General features: G+C 53.4%; 1 protein-coding gene across 2 annotated transcripts in view; it reads left to right on the top strand.

Moving 5' to 3' along the window:
• The first annotated feature begins 192 nt into the window (after positions 1–192).
• Positions 193–21584, top strand: part of TCOF1 (treacle ribosome biogenesis factor 1) — a 41418-nt gene continuing 20026 nt past the window's right edge. For both annotated transcript variants that reach the window (XM_046666368.1, XM_046666367.1), the window contains exons 1-17: positions 193–345; positions 2763–2818; positions 5665–5813; positions 7925–7998; positions 8775–8853; positions 9594–9667; positions 11517–11747; positions 13611–13820; positions 14036–14251; positions 14410–14604; positions 14756–14938; positions 15101–15355; positions 15434–15631; positions 20455–20592; positions 20787–20981; positions 21061–21252; positions 21328–21519. In XM_046666368.1, coding sequence (XP_046522324.1) covers positions 238–345; positions 2763–2818; positions 5665–5813; positions 7925–7998; positions 8775–8853; positions 9594–9667; positions 11517–11747; positions 13611–13820; positions 14036–14251; positions 14410–14604; positions 14756–14938; positions 15101–15355; positions 15434–15631; positions 20455–20592; positions 20787–20981; positions 21061–21252; positions 21328–21519 — 2745 coding nt within the window. In that variant the 5' untranslated portion in view covers positions 193–237. The remainder of the gene's footprint in view (positions 346–2762; positions 2819–5664; positions 5814–7924; positions 7999–8774; positions 8854–9593; positions 9668–11516; positions 11748–13610; positions 13821–14035; positions 14252–14409; positions 14605–14755; positions 14939–15100; positions 15356–15433; positions 15632–20454; positions 20593–20786; positions 20982–21060; positions 21253–21327; positions 21520–21584) is intronic.

Below are 21584 nucleotides of genomic sequence, written 5' to 3'. Positions count from 1 at the left end.
CGCGGGGCGCGCCTAGGTCTAACCACGCCCTCTCCCCGCCAATGGGATGTCTCGCTGCTCTCCAAGTCTCCGCCCCTTTAGGTCACTCCAGATGAGACTACATTTCCCGGCGCGCCGCGCGGCCCAGGCGAAAGAGGAGCCGGAAGTGGGGCGCGCGAGGTCTAAGGGCACGCGGGAAGTGGCGGGCGGGGACTGAGGGGGGCGTGCAGGTGAGGTAACCGGCTGAGGGTCGCCGGCATGGCCGAGGCTAGGAAGCGGCGGGAGCTGCTTCCCTTGATCTACCAGCACCTGCTGCAGGCGGGCTACGTGCGCGCGGCGCGGGAGGTGAAGGAGCAGAGCGGCCAGGTGAGCGGCGCGGGCGTGTGTGAGGGCCGCGTGCAGGGTCTGGAGAGCGGCGCTCCACGCCCCCTCCCCTGGCCGCCTCGCGGGCGCCCGAAGCCGCATCCTGCGGTGCTCGGGGACGCGGCCAGGGGTGCCGAAGGAGCTGCAGCTTCTGCCCCCTCCTGCGGCTCCAGGCCCTCTCGGCCTCAGTTTCCCATCTGTACAGTGGGCGGGTCGGGACGTGTGGTCGGACGCACAGGGTTTTGTAATTCCCGCGCCCGGTACCTCCACCCCCTTTCCGGGTGGCGGCAGTTTAAAGTCTCCTACATCTAGGGCCACGTGGCCCGGCGCGGCCCCCTCGGGCGAAAAGGATGCTGCGAGTCTGAGGGGTGGATAGCGACCAGCCCCGGAGGGCAAAGGAGAATGCCTGGAGAAGGGGCCTGTGGTCCCTCAGTTGAGCTGGAGCTCAGGCCCGTAGCAGTCCTTCTGTACTGCGTCGGACAGCTTTGGGATTCGAACTCGTGGTGCGGTCATTTCTTACTCCATTCATTCTTTCCGCAGCTGTTAATCTGGTGCTCAGAGCGCACGGTCCCGCAGCCCTCCTAAAACTTACCGTCTAAATCCGGTAGAGGAGACAGACATAAATCAAAGAATCCCAAAAGTAACTGTACACTTAACATTACTTTAAGTGCCAAGAATGAGAGGGATACGGTGCTGAGATAGGGGTGGCAGATTGCCCTTGTCAGCGATCTCCAGGGCTGCTTTCCTGAGCAAGTGGATGTCGATTTGAGACCTGAGAGAAGGGCAGTGGATATTCCAGGCACAGGTGCGGATGCCCTGTGGTGGGAGGAAACTTGTGGTGTATTTCCTGGCCTCAGGAAAGCTCGTTGTGGCTGAAGTGTGAAGTACCAGGGTGATAGAGGTCTCTGGGGAGCCAGTGGGGGAGCTGGCTGGAGCCCTACTGTGGGCAGTTCAGTCTTCATCTGGAGCCCCTGGAAGGTTTTAAGCTGGTATGGTGGCTGTTGACCTGATGGGTCAATATGCTGTAGGTTCTGGTCCTGATGCTTGCTCTCAGGACCTGCTCGAGAGAATAGAGGGCGATGGGCCCTAAGACCTTATCTATGCTTTTCCCAACCCTCGCTGGACCTCAGTTGCCCTTCTTACTCCAGTTATATCACTTAACAGCTAAGAGGAGCAAGAGACAGTACCCATTCTTTGGGGCATTTGCCTGGGCAAAAGTAGCCTGCCCTCATGGAGCATACACTCTAGCAGGAGCAGACAGATGACAAATATAAAAAAAAGTTACTGGTATGGTGTGTCGGGTGATGGTAGGTGTTAGCTATAAAAATAAGTCAGGCAGGGGGGATAAGGAATGTCAAGTTCAGTAATAAATAGGGTGGTCAAGAAGCCCCACCGAGATGGTGATGTTTGGGCAGAGACCTGGAGGAACTGAGGGAATGATCTGTATAGTTAGTAGGAGAGAACATTCCAGATGGAATAGCAAGCCCTGATGGGGGCGGGGTAGCCTGACACATTTGAGGGACAGTGAGGAGACCAGTGTACTTGGGGCGGAGTAGAGTGAAACTGACGCTCAAAGTCTCAGTGTTACTGGCTCGTGCGCTGGGCACTGACTGGGTCATCTCATTCAGGCTTGATAGCAACCTGCTAGGTGGGTACTGCTATTGTCCCTGTGTTATAAAGAAGGAACCCGAAGCTTGAAGAGGTGACGAGATTAACCCAGCCAGTTAACAGAGGAGCTCTGCCTGGCTCCAGGTGCACCCTCTTGGCCACTCTGCCCCCACCCCTGGACACTGCCCTTGCCCCACATTGCTCACTCAGGCTCCTTGGGGCACTTGACACCCTGAGTTGTTGACATTTGCAGAGAGAGTGGGACCGCTGGCCTTGGCTCCGAAGGCCTAGATTCCAGCTGGTTCGCTCTGCTTTTACCAAGGGACTGGCATCATTTGGTCCCAGTCTCTTCTCAGTGGGTGAGTGGGCTGCAGTCATGCCACCTGGATGCCTCTGGTGTCTGGGCTGTGGTTTGTATTGCCCTGGGGAGGTTGACCCACCTGGCCTTTAAAAGCCTGTTGAAAGATCAGAGGTAGAAAAAGCTCTGTCTCGTGGCCTTTAAGAGAAGAGAGTGCCAGGGAGGCTAGGGGGCTGGATAAATGCTAGCCTGGAAGATTCCAACTCTAGTCCGTCAAAGGTACCTCTCACCAACTTGTTGTCTTAAAAGGTTTTAGCTGGAAATACTTGTTCCGCTTGTATGTGGAAGGTTTGGGTGGTACTGGCAGGACCAAGCAGACTTATTTCTCAAAGCGAAAAGATCCCTTTCTCAACCACTTGTCTGTGCAAGTCATGAGGTCGTGGAGAGTTGGGCCCAAGGAGGACCCTTACTGTGGTGGGGGGTTAATTGCTGCTTTCTCTTTACTTCTTTGCAGAAAAGTTTCCCGACTCAGCCTGTAACCCTTCTGGACATCTATACGCACTGGCAGCAGTAAGTCTCACGGGGATGAAGGAGTGGAGCAGGGACACCCCAAGCTTGGAAGAAGCTGGGATACTAATCTGGTCTAAGATCTGTCCCTTCAGCCCTCTGTGGATGCCATTATCACCCCCAGGAAGCCAGGTCACATGTATGGGAGTGGGAAAGGATATTGAGAGCTGTAGTCAGTGTCTTGAAGGACAAAGGCTTCTCAACAGCTTGTTATTCATTCAATCAACAAATATTTATTGAGTACCTACTGAATGCCAGGCTCTGTTCTCAGTATGGAGATGTGAGACAGACATGGTTCCTTCTTTCCTGGAGCTGAAGTTGGAGTCAGGGAGGGAGGCGTTCCTCGAAGAATGAAACAAAGACGTGTAAAATTACAGTGGTAGTAAAGATTGTGAAAAAGAGGAACCTGGAGCCAGAACCTCACAAACGGGTTAGCCTTGCCTCGTTTAGGGGGTTAGGGGACGCTTCCCTGAGGTGAGCTTTGATGTGAGAGCGCAGGGAGTCGGGGAGTGAACTAGGCAGTAGGATGGAAAGGCAGGAGGAGTGTCCCTGGCGGAGGGAACTGCTGGCGCTGAGGCCCGTCACCGCGAGCACGGGACAGACAAGGCTGGGCAGTCGGCAGGGCCCGTCCTATGCAAGGCCTGATCATCCGTGATGAGAAATTGTCTTTGCCCCAAGAGCAGTGGGAGCCATGGCAGGTGAAGGAGAGAGTGATGAGATCACTCTGAGTGAGACTGAACACCAGCTTCCAGGCAGGAGCTCATGGGGCTTGAGACAGGACTAACGGAGGAGGTAGGCGATGGATTCCAGGAATATTAGGGGAGGAAACCAAGATCTGTGGATGGAGTGGAGGGGTGTCTCGTTGACTCCTGGGTGTCTAGCTTGTGCACCTGCATGGAAGGTGAGTGAAGGACTTGCAGTGATGCCCCATGAGGAGTGATAAAGAATACTGAATTGTCTAGGATGGAAAAAGATGGCAGAGGGGCAGGTGTGGGACCACTGTCTGCACGTCTTTGAGGACAAAGGGAGTGACATGTTCTGTGGGACCCATATGTACCTGCTTTAGGAAGACAGGTTTCAGCTACTGAATACGCACTTGCTCATCAAAGCTATCCAAAAATGACCTAGGCTACAGTGGAGTGGTGAGCTTCCTGTCATCAGAGGTATGTAAGTAAAGCAGGAATGATGTGGAAGGGCTCCCAGTTGCCAGTGGAGAGCTAAGGTCTTTGAAAGCCCTGTCAGCCCTCAGTTCTTGGGCCTCCTCTGCTGCTGAGGTGAGCTCAGAGCACAGGCACAGCCTGCACTTCCTCTCCCTCACCCTCTCTGACTTGCCCGGGTTGTCTGAGTGTTACCCACAGCACTTCCTTCCTCGGAGAATCACTTCAGTGAGCTGCACTGCATGCCCTTCCCTGCCCCTGGCCCCTTCTCTGGGTGACGGGTACTGAGTGGGACGAGGACCTCCCGTCCACCAGCGGCAGCCTAGCCTAGTAATTCCCAGCACGGTTCAAGCCCAAGAGCAAACATGGCCTCCGAGTCTGTCTTCATCTGTAAAATGAGGGTAATAATAGTAAATAAAGTGCTAATCCTGGCCATTGGAGGCATTTTTTCCCCCCAGTATTTACTGAGCACCTGCGATGAGCCAGGACTGACTGTTCATGGTGTAGCTGGGAACAAACCAGAGAAAAATCCCTGCCCTTGTGGAACTTAGATTCTTTTAGGAGGAGAGAGGCAGAACGAGGTGATTTGTGTGGTAAATGAAACCCGTTTTTGCAGGTGATTCCCAACCAGTGGCCTTCCCTGGGAACGAGGGACCCAAGCAGCACATCTTAAACTGTGGCAGAGCAGAGTCTATCCTAGTAGAGAACGTGGGGCATAGACAGAGACTGCCTCGGGTGGGGGTGGGGGCAGAGATGGTGCTTGAAAGCTCTGGGGACTCAGCCATCTGGGTGCTTATCTGACCATACCCCAGAACTGCTCTTTGACCCTGGGCAAGTCACTTAGGTGTCCATTTTTTGAGACCCATGCTGTGTGCTGGAGGTACTGTAGTGAGCCAGAAAAGACTCCCACCAGCCACCCCTCCCCAGGCCTGACCGTAGTGGGGGAGTTGGGCAGGAAGTAAGTAAAACAACGAGAGAGCGGAGCACTCTGAAGAAAACGAAACAGGATGACAGGGCAGAGGGTGTCTTGGGGAAGGGGGCTGATAGGGAGGGCCTCTCTGAGGAGGGTCTGCTGGAGTTGAGGCCTGAATGACAAGAAGGACCTGGGGGAGTCTTCCAGGAAGAGGGCACTGGTGGTGCACAAGTTCTGGAGGAGGGAGGAGCCTGGATGGTTCTGTGAAGTGCCTGCCCGTGCCGGCACATACCCGTGCCGGCACATATCACTCAATGACTGTTAGCTGCTGTTACTATATAATGTCCACCCTTCCTGGTTACAGGCATGCATCGCTTAACAACGGGACACGTTCTGAGAAACACGTCATTAGGCGATTTCGTGGTTGTGCAAGCCTCATAGAGTGTACTTATGCATCCTAGATGGTATAGCCTGCTACTCGCCTAGGCTGTATGGTACTAATCTTACGGGACCACCATCATGTGTGTGGTCTGTCATTGACCGAAACATGATTATGCAGAGCATAACTATATTCTAAGGCTAATAGACAATTGTAAAAACACTTTATGAAATGAGTCAAGATACAGAATTGTGTCTACACCATGTTCTCATCACTGTTTAAACTCTCTTTACGCACATTTCCTTTAGGGAAGGTGGGAGGATGTAGGAAGATCTTTCTTCTCAAATCTGGAGTTGTCCTTGTCACCCGGTTGGTATAGCCAGTCACCCTTGTCCTGCAGAACCTCAGAGGTTGGCCGGAAGCGGAAGGCAGAGGAAGATGCGGCACTGCAGGCCAAGAAGACCCGTGTGTCAGACCCCATTAGCAGCTCGGAGAGCTCAGAAGAGGAGGAGGAGGAGGAGGAGGCGGAAGCTGAAACCTCCAAAGCCAGTAAGAGTCCTGCGTGCTGGGGGCGTCCCGATCGTGGGTGCTTGTGGGGGCTCAGCCCAGGGCCCTGCACCTCCTGGGAACAAGCTGTTGGGTATTGTATTGTTTCAAGGGAGAATCTCCTCCAGCTTCTCCTTCAGTGAGCCTTGGGAAGACCAAGACCTTTTAGAAGGAAAATTGGAAGTGCCCCACATGTCTATTTCACCATTTATTCGAGCCTTTCCTCTGTGCCAAATGTTGTGCCCCTAGGTGTTGGGAATCTAATGGTGAATGAAACTTAGATGGGCCCTTACAGCCTAATTTGGGGGACGTGCAGTCAGCCCCTCCAGTGGTGCCCAGGAGCTGCATTTCTAGAAGCCCCTGGAGATTCTGATAAAGATAGAAAGAAGCCCACACTTAGAAAAACCTCTAGAGAGAGTTCAGACAGGGCAGCTGGCGGGCGCCTCTTCTGTGTGGCCTGCGGGCTGCTTCGAGAGTTGCTGATCTTCCTGTTATATTGGAAGTGGCAGGTTAGTACTGGGAGGTTGTCCTGGGCGTTCTGGTTTGACAGCCTTGGCAGGGCTCACCCAGTGAGGACGTCACAGCCCCTTCGCCCCAAGTTCTCAAGGCAGTTTGTGCTTTAACCAACAGTAGCCCTAACTCCACAGAAGAATTGTCATTCTTCTCTGCATTATATTAGTAGTCCTTGTTCACACAGAAGGTAATTTTTAAATTTTTAAACATATTTTCTGATTGTGAAAGAAATAGAGGATTCATTGTAGAGTATTCATTATGGAATATATGAAAATTACTTTTAAGACAGGCAGGAAAAATTACCCATGTTCTTGCCACCTACAATTTGGTAAATTATTCTTCCATTTATTTTTCCTGAGCATGTTTTAAAAAATATTTGAGCTCATACTGAATATATGTTTTATATCTTGCTTAATGTTTTAAAATTACAAATGCAAACCAGGTTCACTTTGAACTGTACAGAAGTGTATAGAAGAACAATGGGAGGTTTCCTACTCTCCTCCCCTGCTCCCCTCCCACTCCCTATTTGCCTCTCCTGGAGGGTAACCTTAAAACTTTCTCCTTTGCACCTCCAGTCATATAGCCATCCAGACATGCATACATCCATACGCACCTACCACTTAAAACAAAAGTTGTAAGATAGCGTACTGAGTGGCTACTCGATGTTAATGAATTTTTAAAGCTTTGATAATGAAATTGTAATGAATAATTGAAACATAAATTATATGTTTTAAGAGTTCTCATTGAGAGAAACATGCTGAAATATTTGCAGGCAACTTGATACGATGTCTGGCATTTTCTTCAGAATGATACTGGATGGGGAAGGGTGAATGAGAGGACAGTTGAGATCAGATTGCCCACAAGTTGATAATGGTTGGAGCGGGGTGGTTCAATATACTTCCTTTCTACTTGTGAATGTTCTTAAAATTTTCCATAATTACAAAAAAGAGAGAGATGGAGTTAAATGCCAGGAAAAGAACTAGATCACGCCATTCATCTCAACAGCATCCTTTGATTTCACAGTTTATCTTAGAAATCCTTCCCTATCTGAGATATAAGGAGACAACACCCTTGTGTAAAAGCACAAGTATCTAGAAATCTCATCATCTAATCAGGTCCCTGTCTCGTGGTTCAGCTACCTCTCCACTAAGAAACAGTTTCAATTCTGAGCAGCTTTCCCTACCTGGGCCTGCCTGCCTGACCACTGCCCCTGTCTTGCTGAGTGACTTTCAGGGCCACGGTGCGGTAGCCTGTGGGACTGGCATCCCCTGGAGTTGTGCAGTGCCTTCGTGGTATACGCTGCAGGACTGTGAGCCAATCCTTGTTCCTCTGGGGGCCTCAGTGTCTCATGCCACCAGGGACTTGGGATTCCACTGGGGATGCAGACATGTAGTTTTCATGCTGCCTCTCTCTCTTGCCCCTGATGGATGTGGCTGGTGCCCCAGAGAGCTCTTCCCACAAGTCTGGGCTCAGCCTCAGATCCTCACGCCAGCACCAGGCAGCCACACCACTGGAACTGTTAGGAGAGCTGAAACCTGTGTACTGTTCTTAGATGAGAAAAAGCTCATCTGGCTCATCCAGCGGGTGTTTGTGTCTTGCAGCCCCAAGACTAGCATCTACCAACTCCTCAGTGGTGGGGGCAGTTTTGCCTGCAAGCATGAAAGAAAAGGCCACGGTGAGTGGGACCCCCTTCCAAGCTGTTGCCCATGGGAGTTGAAGTACCCTGTAGGGGACAGTCGCCTGTGTCAGAGAAGGATGGGGTTGTAGGTAATTGCCCAACCCCCAATCAGATCTCAGCCTGAGTCACCAGCCATGTGATCTTGGTGAGTCCCTTCGCCTCTCTGGGCCTCAGTTTCCTCTTCTGTAAGATGGGGGTGATGCCTACTGCCACGGGCCACTGGTACATTATGCACCTGGAATAGACAGCTTCTTTCCTCCTTTATCCCTGCATTCACCTGTTCACTGAACAAATCGTTACAGATACAGTTGTGTTCCAGGCACTGTGCGGGGCAGTGAAGACACCGTAGTGAATGGGATGCCTGTGGTTCTGAAAGCTCTAAAAGCATTTTCTAGCCTGGAAACTGCTTAGAAAGTAGAATATCATTTTCTGGCAATCCGGAAAGCAGTGTTAGAGACATGTAATGGATGTGTAACAGGAGTTAGTAACAATGTGTAAGAATAATTATGAAGTGCAGTGGTGATGATAACCACAACAGGCTGCTGCTTCCCACTTTGCGAGTAATACCACGTTGCAAGAATCATAATTTGGTTCTCTCCACACGTCCGTGAGGGGGGTACCTTTCTTAGCCCCACTTTAAAGATGAAGAAAGACTGAGAGGTAATTCGCTCAAACTCCCGCAGCTCAGAACGGGTAGAGTTGGGTCCAGATGTGGTCTGTGCTCTTCGTTCACCAGGCCATACCCAAGTGTGTCTGTCACTTGTTCTCTGTAGGCAAAGACCGCGAAAGCCAGCAAGACGGTGAACTCCACGCTACGCCCTGCCTCCGGGAAGGCAGTGGCCCACCTCTCTGGTAAGTTGCCCAGGAAGTTGGCAGGGCCCTCGCCAAATATCATCGTGTTCTCAGAAACTGAGGAGGAGGCCTGCAGCCCGGCCCTCAGAACCGCTGCCAAGCCTGGTGAGGAGCCCCGAACTCCAGGAGCCAGGCCCCCTGAGTTTGTGCTGGGGAGGCAGGTCTGGGCACTGCTTTCTCAAGCTCTGGGACATTCTGGAATTCGGGGTTTGTCTCCAGACAGTGAGGACCCCACGCCTCTGGCCATTCTCCCCTCCCCTCGGTGAGGGAGGGTCACCTGCAGGGGCATGTCCGGCATTCCCGAGGGAGTTTGAGCAGGCTGGGTGGTGGTGGAGCATTTTCTGGTTTATTGCTCTCAGGTGAGTAGAGGGCCCACCACGGAGCCTTAGAGACTAAACCGAGAGGCCTGGGTTTGCCTCAGTTTCTCAGGTAAAATAGGCGTTTGCCCTTCCTGCTTCAGTGTGATGATGGAAGGTGATTTTCTAAGCCGTCAGGTGCTGGTGCATGTGTGTTCAGACCTGCTGTAACCCTTACCAGGGCCTCAGGTGTACAAGAACATAGGGATTCTGGTGGTACCCACCTCAGCTGTGGGGCTTCAGGAGAGGGTGGAGCTGATGCTCTGCACACAAGAAGTGAGTTTTCAGCACCTGGCTCGGATTAGATGGCGTGGTGGAGTGCTGGGGAGGAGCAGGCAAGTCTGGAAAGGGTGGCCCTCAGGCCCCTCCCTCTTCGTCCCTCAGGAATGGCATCGGCAGGCCGGGCTGACAGTTCCAGTGAGGACACCTCCACCTCGAGTGATGAAACATACGTGGAGGTAATTGCCACCCACCCTCAGGAGCTGCCTTCTGCAAACCGCTGACCCTCCCAGAGGCCTGGCCTGGACTTCACACACCAGTGGGACCAGATCAGTTCAGCAAGTGGTTCAGGGTGATCCGAAACTGGAAGAGCAGAGGCCTGGGGAGGGAGGGGAGCACTTTGCTTGTGAGAAGGGTCTCGGGTTGTGTGGGAGAGATGCCATCCTGCCTGCGGGACAAGGGAAGGCTTCCCGGGAGAGGTGGTGCTGGAGCAGGGCCTTGACGTGATGCCCAGGGCACCGCATCAGGGAGGGATGTGGAGGGAAGAGTGTTCAAGCAGGAGGAGCCGCATGAGCAAAGGCCCCGAGGTGGGAGGATGGCCATCCTGTGGTGCAGCCAGGGTGAGTAGGGTGAGGCTGCTCAGGGGGTTCTGGGCCCACTGGTGAATGCCAGGCCTCGGCACTTGGCCGGAGACGGGCGGTTCTTAGTCTGTGGCCTTGTCTCTTCTCTGAACTGTGACCAGGGAGTCATTCCTCACTGTGTACCTGCCAGGTGCCAGGCCTTAGGAACACGGTGGTAGGCAAGTTGTGCAGGGTTCCTGCTGCTGTGGGGAAGTGGAGGGTCCCTCAGAAATTTAACTACAAGGGTGATAGTTACTGTGAAGGGCCAAAGTAGAGAGCCATGAGGAGCAGTAACAAGGATCTGCAATGTGTGAATGAGGGGGCAAGTGACACAGATGAGGTCAGAGGCAGGTAGGGGCCAGGTCCACTGCCTGACTGTGAGGACCCATGGGAGGAGTTTGGGTTTCAGTCTAGGGGCTGTGAGAAGCCATTTCAGGGTTTCAGGCACAGAGGTAAGATGGCCCATTTCAAAAAGTTTCCTGGTTGTGGCCTGGATTGGAGGACAGTGCCACATAAAAATAGGGAGATCGTTGAGGGGGCTATGGGAGTAATGCTGATAGGGGTGCTGGTGGCTGGCACCAGGGCACCCAGTGGAAGGATGTTATGGAGGGAGAACCAGTAGGATTCAAGGATGGATGGATCCGGTGCCTAGAGTACTTCCCACTTCACCTCCCACCGCACCCAGTAACCCACAAAGGCAGACACCTTACTCCTGTCTACCCTAGGTCTGGTTGTGGATTGCTCCCCACATTCCATCTTCGCCTTTGGGCCCTAGATACAGCCACGATGATGCCCTGGGCTCCCATCCCCCAAGGCCCTGCCAAGGGAAAGGAGGCCATTCCTGGCCCTGGGAAACCAGCAGCCACTTCCATAGTCTTGGTAGGCCAGAAGCCGGCCCAGGGTCCCAGCAGTGAGGAGGAATTTGAGATTGAGGGGATGGCTGCCCTAGAAGCCCAGGGAGGGCTGAGGTCTAACTGATGATGGAGATGGAAAGGAGCTGCCTGCCTTGGAAACCTCAGAATTTGAGAAGTTTAAGAAAGAGCCCAGAGAGGGAAGCAGTGTGCCCATGGTATCTCAGTGAGCCAGTGGCAAGACTGGTGTTCAGATCCTGGCCCTCAGGATGGCCAAAGACTGTAGTCGCAGGGGCAGACAGGATGCACTGTCCTAGTCGACAGAGGCGCCTCTCTGTGTTGGCCCTGTGTACGACACAGTGGTTGAAAGTTCTGCCCCCTGAAGCCACACAGATAGGGCTTCCAGTCATGGCTTTGCCCCTAGTATTGGTCTTGAGTGATTTAACCTCTCTGAGCCTCTTGTCCTTTTCTGGAAAACAGGTGTGAAGATATTATCTATCTCAGGGAGTTGTTGGAATCAAATGACATTTGGAAAAGGCTTTGTATACCATGAAGCATCTTCTACCCTCAGGAGTAAAGATTATTATTCCTTCTCTAATTGCATCCTCTTGTTCCAGGTGAAACCCTCAGTAAAACCACCCCAGGTCAAAGCCTCGCCAGCCCCTGCCAAAGAGTCTGCAGGGAGAAGGGCAGCCCCAACCCCTGGGAGGGCAGGAGCTGTGACACCCCAAGTCAGGGGAGGTGCCGTGACCCCAGCTGGCAGGGCCAAGAAGCCAGAAGAGGACTCAGAGAGCAGCGAGGAGGAATCTGAGAGTGAGGAGGGAGCCCCTGAGGGGACCCCCAGCCAGGTGAGGCCCAGGGGAGGGCTGCCCCTCAGGGTCCTCTGGTCCCCCAGCAGCCTGGGGCTCTCCTGTGGCCCCCAGAGACTGGCGGAATAGCTATGTAATGAGCACCTGCTCTGCCAGAGAAGACTGGGGAGTCTGGGGAGAGGGAGGCGGGGTGTGAAAGTTGAAGGACAGGGGCAGCCAGGCTTGCTTCAGCCACCCGTGGAAATTGCCCTTCTTGCCCAAGCAGGAGCCTAGAATGGCTGCTTCCCAAAAGGTAGGCCTGTACCCGACTCTGTCAGAATCTCCCCTTGACCTCAGTTTCCCTGTCTAGTAAATGGGCTGCTGTCCTAGACCCAGCTAGTCCTGCTGTGAAGGGACTTGAGAAGTTTTAATCGCCTGGTCCTTTGGCTTCTCAGGCCAAATTATGGCTTCTTAGCTAACAGGAATCCAGTTACCTTCCATCTGCTGGGACCCCCTCCTCCAGGTGGGTGGCCAGGGCTGTAGCCCCCAAGGCTCTGGGTGCATCCCAAGGGAAAGCCAGAGGCTGGGAGGCTGTTGGCATTAGAGCCCTGGGAGGAGGAAGGGTCAGGTAGCCATGGGCAGCAGCCCTGAGCCCACCCAGGTGAGGTCCAAGAGGAGAGGTCCCAGCCACACCCAGGCCTGGGGCAGAATGATACTGGGGAGACATTCGGTAAATAAGCGTATAAATAAGATTCACTTTGCTGGATGGTAGTGAATGTTAAAGAGGAAGGTAAGGTGGAGAGAGATGTAGGAATGGCCGTTTGAAACAGAGCGCTCAGGGGAGGCCTTAGAGTGGAGACATCTGAGGAAAGACGCGAAGACCTGAGGGGGGAGACCTGTGGACGTTTGGAAGAAGGGCATTCCAGGCCAGGAGCCCAGCAAGTGCCAAGGCCCTGCAATGGGAGTAGGAGTGAGAATTGTGGCAGACCAGTGTGTAGACCCTAGCTGCAGGGGGCCGCTGCTCCTCAGCTTGGGTCGGTTTTGCTGTACCCAGGGGCTACCCGGTGTTGCCTGGCACCTATTTTTCATCAGGAGCCCAAATGTGCACTTTGTGTAAAAGCTACTTTCTCCGTGTTTGTTCAAAAACTTTGAAAAGGAGCAAGCCAAAAAACCTGTCTGGAGCAGCCTGTGCCCTCTGCTTGGGAAGGTTTTTAGAAGGGAAATATTCAGAGTCGTTGATTTTTCGGGGTGATTGGCCCAGGGCTGAGCACCTGTGACCTTTCCAAAGAAGACACCTCGCTGCCAAAGCTCCTGCCAAAGCCCTGAGGCCAGGAACAGAGGCTGAGACCAGCAAGGAGGAGGCCTGGGTCCTGGGGACCTTGCTCCAGGAGGCTAGCCCAGGCTTCCCAGGGGGCCTCACTCCGTCCCCTCTTCACTTTCAGACTGCCTCTCTGTTCTCCACGTCCAGGCTGTTGTGGTTCCTCCCTTGGGTCTTTGCATACTGCCTCCTCTAAACCCGGTCAGATATGCACTGGGGCCAGCAGTGGGTCAGGCAGACTCGGTGCCTCTGCCCACCGAGCTCTCCCGCTGATGGGGGAGCCCAGTGGGACAAGGCCGTAAGACTTGTGTGCAGGGTGACCGTTGGGGCAGTGCAGGAGTGTCGGGGAACTACATATGGAACTAGTGTCTGTCTGGGACCCGGAGGCTGAGGCAGTGGTGGCAGCTGAAATGGGTGGAGGTGTGACGGCCCCAGGAGTGCCTGAGTGTGAAGCTGGTAGGCCAGGCTGGAGCGCCAGTCGAGGTGGGGAGCGAGGAGAGAAGCAGGAGGGTCTTGTGAGCCCCACTGAGGCCTCAGGCTTTATCTTGAAGGCATCACCAGAGGGTGAGGAGGAGGGGAACAGACTGCCCTTTTTCTTTTGCTAGGGGAAGGCCGCAGAGAAATCTGTCTGGGTCAAAGCTGCCTCAGGTTCCGCCGAGGGGACCCCTGGGAAAGGAGCCATCCCAGCACTCACTGGGAAGACAGGACCTGCAGCTGCCCAGGCCAAGGCAGGGAGGCCAGAGGAGGACTCGGAGAGCAGCAGCGAGGAGTCGGACAGTGAGGAAGAGACTCCAGCTGCCAAGACCCCGCTCCAGGTGAGCAGAGCCCATGCAGTGTGCGCCCCTCCCAGGAGGCCCTCTGAGGACTCGTTCCCCTGCTCCATGCGAGCCCCAGGCACACCCAGAGCTCCACCCCACCCTGCCCACTGTGGTGTGTGTGATGTCTTTGGCTCTGCCTGGTCTCTTGTATCTCCCCATGTCCACGCACTGTGTTCCCTCCCCTAATTCTATTTGTCTTCCTCTTGGTGAAGCCCTCAGGGAAGACCCCCCAGGTCAAAGCTGCCTCAGTCCCCACCAAGGAGTCCCCTAGGAAAGGGACCACCCCAGCACCCCCTGGCAAGGCAGGGCCTGTGGCTGCTCAGGCCAAGGCGGGGAGGCCAGAGGAGGACTCAGAGAGCAGCAGCGGGGAGTCGGACAGTGACGGGGAGGCGCCAGCAGCCAGGCCTCTAACCTCCAGCTCAGCTCAGGTAAGGCTGGAGGATGCCCTGCATGGCCCTGTGCCCTGCCTGAGGAGCCTCCTGTGGCCTGTCCTCCTCCTTTGCACCTCCAGCCCTTGCCCCCGCTGTCTTCACACACATGCCCCCTATGGAGCCCCTGCCCTGATCCTGTCCTCTGTCACTCTCAGGCAAAGCCTTTGGGGAAAAACTCGCAGGTCAGAGCTGCCTCGGCTATGGGCATGGGGCCCTCAGGGAAGGGTGCCATCCCAGCACCCCCTGGGAAAGCGGCATCTACAGCCACCTTGGTCCTGGTGGGGAAGCAAGAGGAGGACTCGGAGAGCAGCAGCGAGGAGTCAGACAGCGAGCGGGAGGCGCCAGCCCAGGTCAGGCCCCTGCCCATAAGGCTCTTCTCTCCCCATCATGCTGGGAGCCCCTCTCTCTGCACATTATGATTCGCTTGCCCTCTCAGTCTCTTGTGTCTGCACACAGCCATGCTCTCTGCTCCCTCTCCTAATCCTGTGTGTCTCTCTCCAGGCAAAGTCCTCAGGAAAAATCCTCCAGGTCAAATCTGCCACAGGTCCCGCCAAGGGACCCCCTCAGAAGACAGGGCCTGTAGCCACCCAGATCAAGGTCGAAAGGTCGAAGGAAGACTCAGAGAGCAGCGAGGATGAGTCGGAGAGTGAGGAGGAGGTGCCTGCAGCCGTGACTCCAGCCCAGGTGAGGCCTCAGGAGGGACAGCCACAGAGTCTGACCCTTGGCCGCTCCCAGGCAGCTCCACAGGGAGCTGTGGGGAGGGACGGCAGTGGGGCTCCCCCCAGAATAGGTGGGGGCCGTGAGTTCAGGATCCTTCTCCAGCTTCTGACTTCTCTGTGCCCTCAGGCAAAACCTGCTATGAAAACTCCTCAGACCAAGGCCTCCCCAACGAAGGGCTCCCCCGTGACCCCCGCGTCTGCCAAGGTCCCCGCAGCGCGAGTGGGCACACCAGCCCCCTGGAAAGCAGAAGCAGTGACTTCACCAGCCTGCGCATCGTCCCCAGCTGTGGCCAGGGGCACCCAGAGGCCAGAGCAGGACTCTTCAAGCAGCGAGGAGTCCGAGAGTGAGGAAGAGAAAGCTCCTGCTGTAGCAGTGGGACAGGTGAGGCCAGCTGGGCCTGGCTGACACAGGGCCGCCCTTTAGGCTCCTGGGACACACCTCTCTTCCATGTTGTTCCAGGCAAAGTCTGTGAGGAAAAACCCCCCAGCGAAAGCTGCCTCTGCGCCCACCAAGGGGCCATCAGGGCAGGGGAATGCCCCACTACTCCCTGGGAAGGCAGGGCCTGCAGTGGCCCAGGTCAAAGCTGAGATGCACGATGACTCAGAGAGCAGTGAGGAGGAATCCGACAGTGAGGAGGTGGCAGCGACTCCAGCACAGGTGAGGCCTCAGGGAGCCAGCCCATCCCCCCCACACCAGTGCCCAGGACTGGCTGACGGTGGGCTTGTCTGGGCTGCTCTTGCCCCAGGGTGTGCAGGAGCCTCAGCTCAGCCTCGTTCTCCATTTTCACTCTCTCTCTTCTGCCCGTCGGAGCTCCAGGGTCTCCTCCGTGGCCTTTTGAGCTTCCACCGTGATTCCGTATGCTTTCCACTAGCTCTGCTGAGTACCCCTTCTGCCAGTGCTGTCCTGTCTGGGGCTCCTGTGGCCTTGACCCTCAGGGAGTTCCCAGCCTAGATGGGAGCATGGACGTGTATACAGGTTATTTCAGCATGGTGTCGTAGGGTTGAGAAAGAGGAGGTGGCCTGGGGCTAGCGGAGCATGGCAGGTGATGGTGTCTAGGGGTTTTTCAGGAGGGAAGGCCTCCTGGAGGAAGTGGCATCTAAACTGTGGGCTGAAAGAGTTGGACGGTTGAAGTGGAGTGTTCCCGGGGACAGACCAGCCTGTGCAAAGGCCAGGGGCTGGGAGAGTGCCTGGCTTGGGTGAGTTGCCCCAAGCAGAGCGTTCTGGTGGGGATCACTGGGGGAGAGTGTGGTAGGTAGGGGTGGACAGCAGGGGGTTTGGAGCCAGACTGCCTGGGTTCAAGCTCCAGGTTCATGTCCTAGCGAGTGATATGATCAGGGCCTCTGTTTACTCTTCTGTAAGTTGGAAATCAACCTCACATGCTGGGAATTTAACGAGATCTTGCCTGCCACACCCTGCCGGGAGCCTATGTACAGCAAGCCCTCTCCTCCGGCTCCCGAGGGTGGGCCGGACTGCTGTGGAGCAGTCAGGAGTCGTCTCCCAGCCTGGAAGAGCTGGGAGAAGCGAAGATAGCTCCCTCCCTGTGCTCACCCACCCACCATTTATTATTTTTAATTGTCACTCTTTTTTTCAATAACCACTCAGAAATTAGTCACTTCTTTTTTCCCTGGACCAGAGCACATATTTCTCTGTATTTTTTTTCTGTCCCCCCTCACTGTTAACTTGTGGGACCGACCCACTGTTAACTATGCGTGGGCCTCCCGGAGTCTCAGCTCAGCAGGCTCCTGTCCCCTTTTTCTAAGCTACAGACACGTTCCAGACCAGTGCCTTAAAAGTTTCTCATGTGGATGAGGGAGGCTGGGGTGTGGGGGCTGTCACTGATCGGATGACATCTATGAATGAGGCAGGGCCTTGAGATGCTGCCAGGTTCAGTGTGCGATCACTGAAATACCTGTCTTCCCATCCGAGCCTCCCACCTGTACCGTGAGTTGTGTGTTCATTTGCTTTGGTGTCTGCAGGAGGCAGCTGGAGCTTAGAGCAGTTGTTTGGTGACTTGCTCCAGCTCAGCCAGCCGTGAGGGTCAGAGCCAGGCCTGTGCCCCGGAGCACCTGCTTCGAAAGCCTTTGCCTTGCCCACTTCCTTGTGACATATCTTGGCCAAAGCTTTTCCATCCACAGAACTGGTTATACTTTTGGGTCTTACTTTCTCTCAGGGTGAAAATAGAGCAGCCAATCCCTCTGGTAGCCTAGCCTTGTAGCCTGATGCCCTTTCAGAAGATGGTGGCTTTCCTGGCTTCAAGAGGTCCAGAGAGCCTCTGCTAAAGCAGGCGGGCTGACAGGAGGAGTCTTGCTGACCACCTTTTCTTTGCCTTCATCTGAAGGATGAAGATAATAATTATGCCTCTGTTGTGGGGTTATGGTGAGGATTAAATGAGATAATACTGGTGTGGCCTCACCCTCAAAATGCTGCACACGCTAACTGGGTACCATGCTGCTCAGCACTGCTGGGCTCGGAAAGGAGTCAGCGTCTCTGATCTGCTCAGAGACAGCCAGCCAGCTCCGAGTAAACTCCCCATTTGGGAGTTGAGGTTCAAAACAAACAAACGAAAAAAGCAAGGTTGGTTCTGGAAAGCCAAATGTGCCAGAGACTCAGGGAGGAGATGATTCACGATTTAAATGCCATAGGAAGACACCCCTTGTGTGAGAAGGGCGGGGGATGTTCCGTCAGTGCTGGGCGAATGGCTAAGTGGTGTGATGCCTTCTGGGCCTGAGCTTGCTGGTCTTATGTCCTGTGACATTGCTATACTTGCTTACCAGTTCTAGTGGCTTTTGCGGATTCCTTAGAATTTTCTATATACGGATTATGTTGTCTGCTAATAAAGTTTTACTTTTTCCTTTCTGATCTAGATGGCTTTTGTTTCTTTTTCTTGCCTTACTGCCCTGGCTAGAACCTCCAGTACAGTGTCGAATGGTAGTGGTGGGAGCAGGCATCCTGCCTTGTTTCTAACCTTGGGGGTGAAGCAGTCTTTCCCTGGTGAGTGTGTTAGCTGTAGGTTTTTCATAGATGCCCTTTAACAGGTTGAGGAAATTTCCTTCTATTCCTGGTTTGTTGAGAATTCTTATCATGAATTGGAGTTGGATTTTTGTCACATGCTTTTTCTCTATTGAGGTGATCTTCTGTTTTTTTCCCTTTGGTTTATTAATATGCTATATTACTTTAGTTGATTTTCAGGTATTAAATCAACCTTTCATTCTTAGACTAAATCCCACTTGGTCATGGTGGACACTCCTTTTTATTTGTTGCTGGATTTAGTTTGTGAGTCATTTGTTAGGGATTTTTGTGTCTGTTCACTAGGAATATTGGTCTGTAGTTTTCCTGTGACATCTGTGTCCAGCTTTCTTATCAGGGTGATGCTGGCCTCGTAAGATGAGTTGGATAGTGTTCTCTCCTCTGTTTTCTGAGAGTTTGTGTTAGAATTGTATTCTTTCTTTCTTAATAGAATTCACCAGTGAAGCCATCTGGCTCTGGGCTTTTTTGTTGAGGGGAAAGATTTTTAATTACTAAATCAATTGCTATAATTGATATTAGTCTATCCAGGTTTTTTTCCTTCCTGAGTCAGTTTATGTTTTGTGCCTTTTAATAATTTTGTGTGCAGTTAATAATTTGTGCCTTTCTAGAAACTTGTCTGTTTTCAAATGTAATTTGTTACATTTGTTCATAATATTCCCTTATAATCCTTTTAATTTCCATAAGGTCTATAGTGATGTCCTGCTTTCTTTCCTAATTGTTGGTAGTTTATGTCTTCTGTCCTATATCTTGGTCAGTCTAGCTGAAGATTTATTAATTTGGTTCTTTTCTTTTTCTTTTCTTTTTTTTTTTTTTGAGGAAGATTAGCCCTGAGCTAACTGCTGCCAATCCTCCTCTTTTTTCTGAGGAAGACTGGTCATGAGCTAACATCCATGCCCATCTTCCTCCACTTTGTATGTGGGATGCCTGTCTCAGCATGGCTTGCCAAGCAGTGCCACGTCCGCACCCAGGATCCGAACTGGTGAACCCCAGGCCACTGAAGTGGAACATGTGCACTTAACTGCTGTGCCACCGGGCCGGCCCCCAATTTGGTTCTTTTCAAAGAAACAACTTTTGGTTTCATTGACTTTTCTCTATCATTTTCACGTTTTCTGTTTCAGTAATTTCCACTCTGATCTTTATTATTCCTTCCTTTGGGTTTGATTTGCAGTTCTTTTTCTAGCTTCATAAGATGGAATCTTTAATTTTAGCTCTTTGCAATATAAGTATTTAAAGCTATTAATTTCCCTCTAAGGACTCATTAGCTTCGTTCCATGAATTTTTAAATGTATTTTTTATTTTATTCTTTGAACCATGGGTTATTTAGAAGTGAATTAATTTCCAAATATCTGCAATATGCAGTTGTTTTTTTTTAATTCCTAATTTAATCCTTCTGTGACTGGAGAACATGATTTGTATGATTTCAGTCCTTGTAAATTTATTGAGATTTATTAAGTAAGACACTTAGTCTTAGTGTCCTTGTTTTCGTATGTCTGTGTGAAGACATTACTCCCCTCTGGGTGACTTGTGTTCTGTGCTGATATGCACCTTGGCCTTGGTCATACTCGGCCTGTGCTTTAGAGGGATTTCTTTCTTGAAGTTCTGGCTCTGAATGTCTCTTGGTCTCGTGGATGAGGGAAGCCAGTCTGTGTGGGATGTCACTGATCAGATGACATCTATGAACGAGGCAGGGGCCTTGAGATGATGCCAAATGCCTCGTCCTGTTGCACGTTAGCAGGGCTTGCTTTCCCACTCCTGTCAAGGATCTCACTGTCGAGGATTTTGCTCCTTGTCCCTCTCATCTCTCTAGGCTGTATTTGCTGGAGACCCTGACAGGCTGTGGGGGGTTCCTTGGACACCAGTTAAGATTAGGTCAAGCTGAAGAAAACCTCAAACAACAATGGTTTTCTGTCTTGTTCTGCCGTCCGGAGTACCCGGCTCCCATCTCAGACTAAGATAACTACTTGAGCTTGAGCTGTTGCCTCAGCATTCCAGCCAGCAGAGAGGATGAAGACACATGTTACCTACATGTGTAAGGAAGTCAACTGTATCTTCGATTTACGTTTCGTTAGCCAGAAGTTAATCACGTAGCTGCTTAGCTGAAAGGGGTCTAGAAAACACTTTGCTCTGAGTACTCTTGTGCACAGCTAACACTAAGAAAAGCGCTCACAACAGTGATTTTATCTGAGTGCTTATTATGTGCCAGGCACTATGTTAAACACGGAATCTCCCATTTAATCCTCACAATCACCCTGTGGATGGGCCTTATTTCTTATTCCCATTTTACAGAGGAGGAAACAAGGCCCAGAAATGTCAAATTTGCCAGGTTCACACAGCTATTAAATGGAGGAGCCAGAATCCAAACTCAGGCATCTGACTCCAGAATTGGCGTCCTCACCTACTTGCTGTACTGCCTCTCACCCTCTTCCTTCCGGAATTCCCTTTTCTCCTTGCAGGTGAAGCCCTCAGTGAAAACACCTCAGACCAAAGCCAGCCCAGCTTCTGCCAGGGCGGCTTTAGCCCCAGGGCCATCATCAGCTGTCAGAAAAGTGGTCACTGCAGCTGCTCAAGCCAAGCAGGGGTCCCCAGCCAAGGCAAGTGGGACCAGAAGCCATAGGAGGTGGGGGCGTGGGGTGGAGAGGATGACTAAGGAGTGTCCCCAGGCTGGACAAGGGCCCTGCACAGACGGGAGCAACCTCCCAGCATTCACACCACGGGTGGGGCTTAACCTAACAGGAACCGTGCTGCCCACTTCCTTCCCCAATACTGTTACCTCCTTGGGATTCAGGTAAAGCCACCAGCAAGAACCCCCCAGAGCAGTGCCATCTCGGTGAGGGGCCAAGTGTCTGTGCTAGCGGGAGGAAAGGCAGATGCCGCAGCAGACAGGGCCCAGCCGGGGCCAGTCAGGGGCTCACAGGAGGACTCGGAGAGCAGCAGTGAGGAAGATTCGGACAGCGAGGGGGCGGCACCGGCGCCGGCACAGGTGAGGCTGGGGATGGCGGAGAGCAGCCCTTTGCCGGCCCTCGGGGCTCCCTTCCCTAATTCTCTTCCTCTCACTCCAGGCAAAGCCCCCAGGGAAGACCCCCCAGCTCAGAACTGCCTCAGCCCCCACCAAGGGGTCCCCCAGAAAAGGGGCTGCCTCAGCACGCCCTGGGAAGACAGGACCCACAGCCACCCAGGTGGGGAAGCAGAAGGAAGACTCAGAGAGCAGCAGCCAGGAGGAGTCAGAGAGCGAGGGGGCAGCGCCCTCTCAGGTGAGGCTGGGGAGCGCGGAGAGCAACCCCGTGCCTGCCCTCGGGGCTCTGTTCCCTAATTCTCTTCCTCTCCAGGCAAAGCCCTCAGGGAAGACACCCCAGGTCAGAACGGCCTCAGCCCCCACCAAAGGGTCCCCCCAGAAAGGGGCTGCCCCAGCACCCCCTGGGAAGACAGGACCCACAGCCAGCCAGGCTGCGAAGCGGGAGGAGAACTCGGAGAGCAGCAGTGAGGACGATTTGGACAGCGACGGGGTGGCGCCCGCTCAGGTGAGGCTGGGGAGGGTGGAGAGCAGCCCTGTGCCATCCCTTGGGGCTCCCTTCCCTAATTCTCT

Source organism: Equus quagga, chromosome 7 (assembly GCF_021613505.1).
Source record: "Equus quagga isolate Etosha38 chromosome 7, UCLA_HA_Equagga_1.0, whole genome shotgun sequence".
Lineage (NCBI taxonomy): Eukaryota > Metazoa > Chordata > Mammalia > Perissodactyla > Equidae > Equus > Equus quagga.
This window is presented reverse-complemented; position numbering and strand designations above follow the sequence as displayed.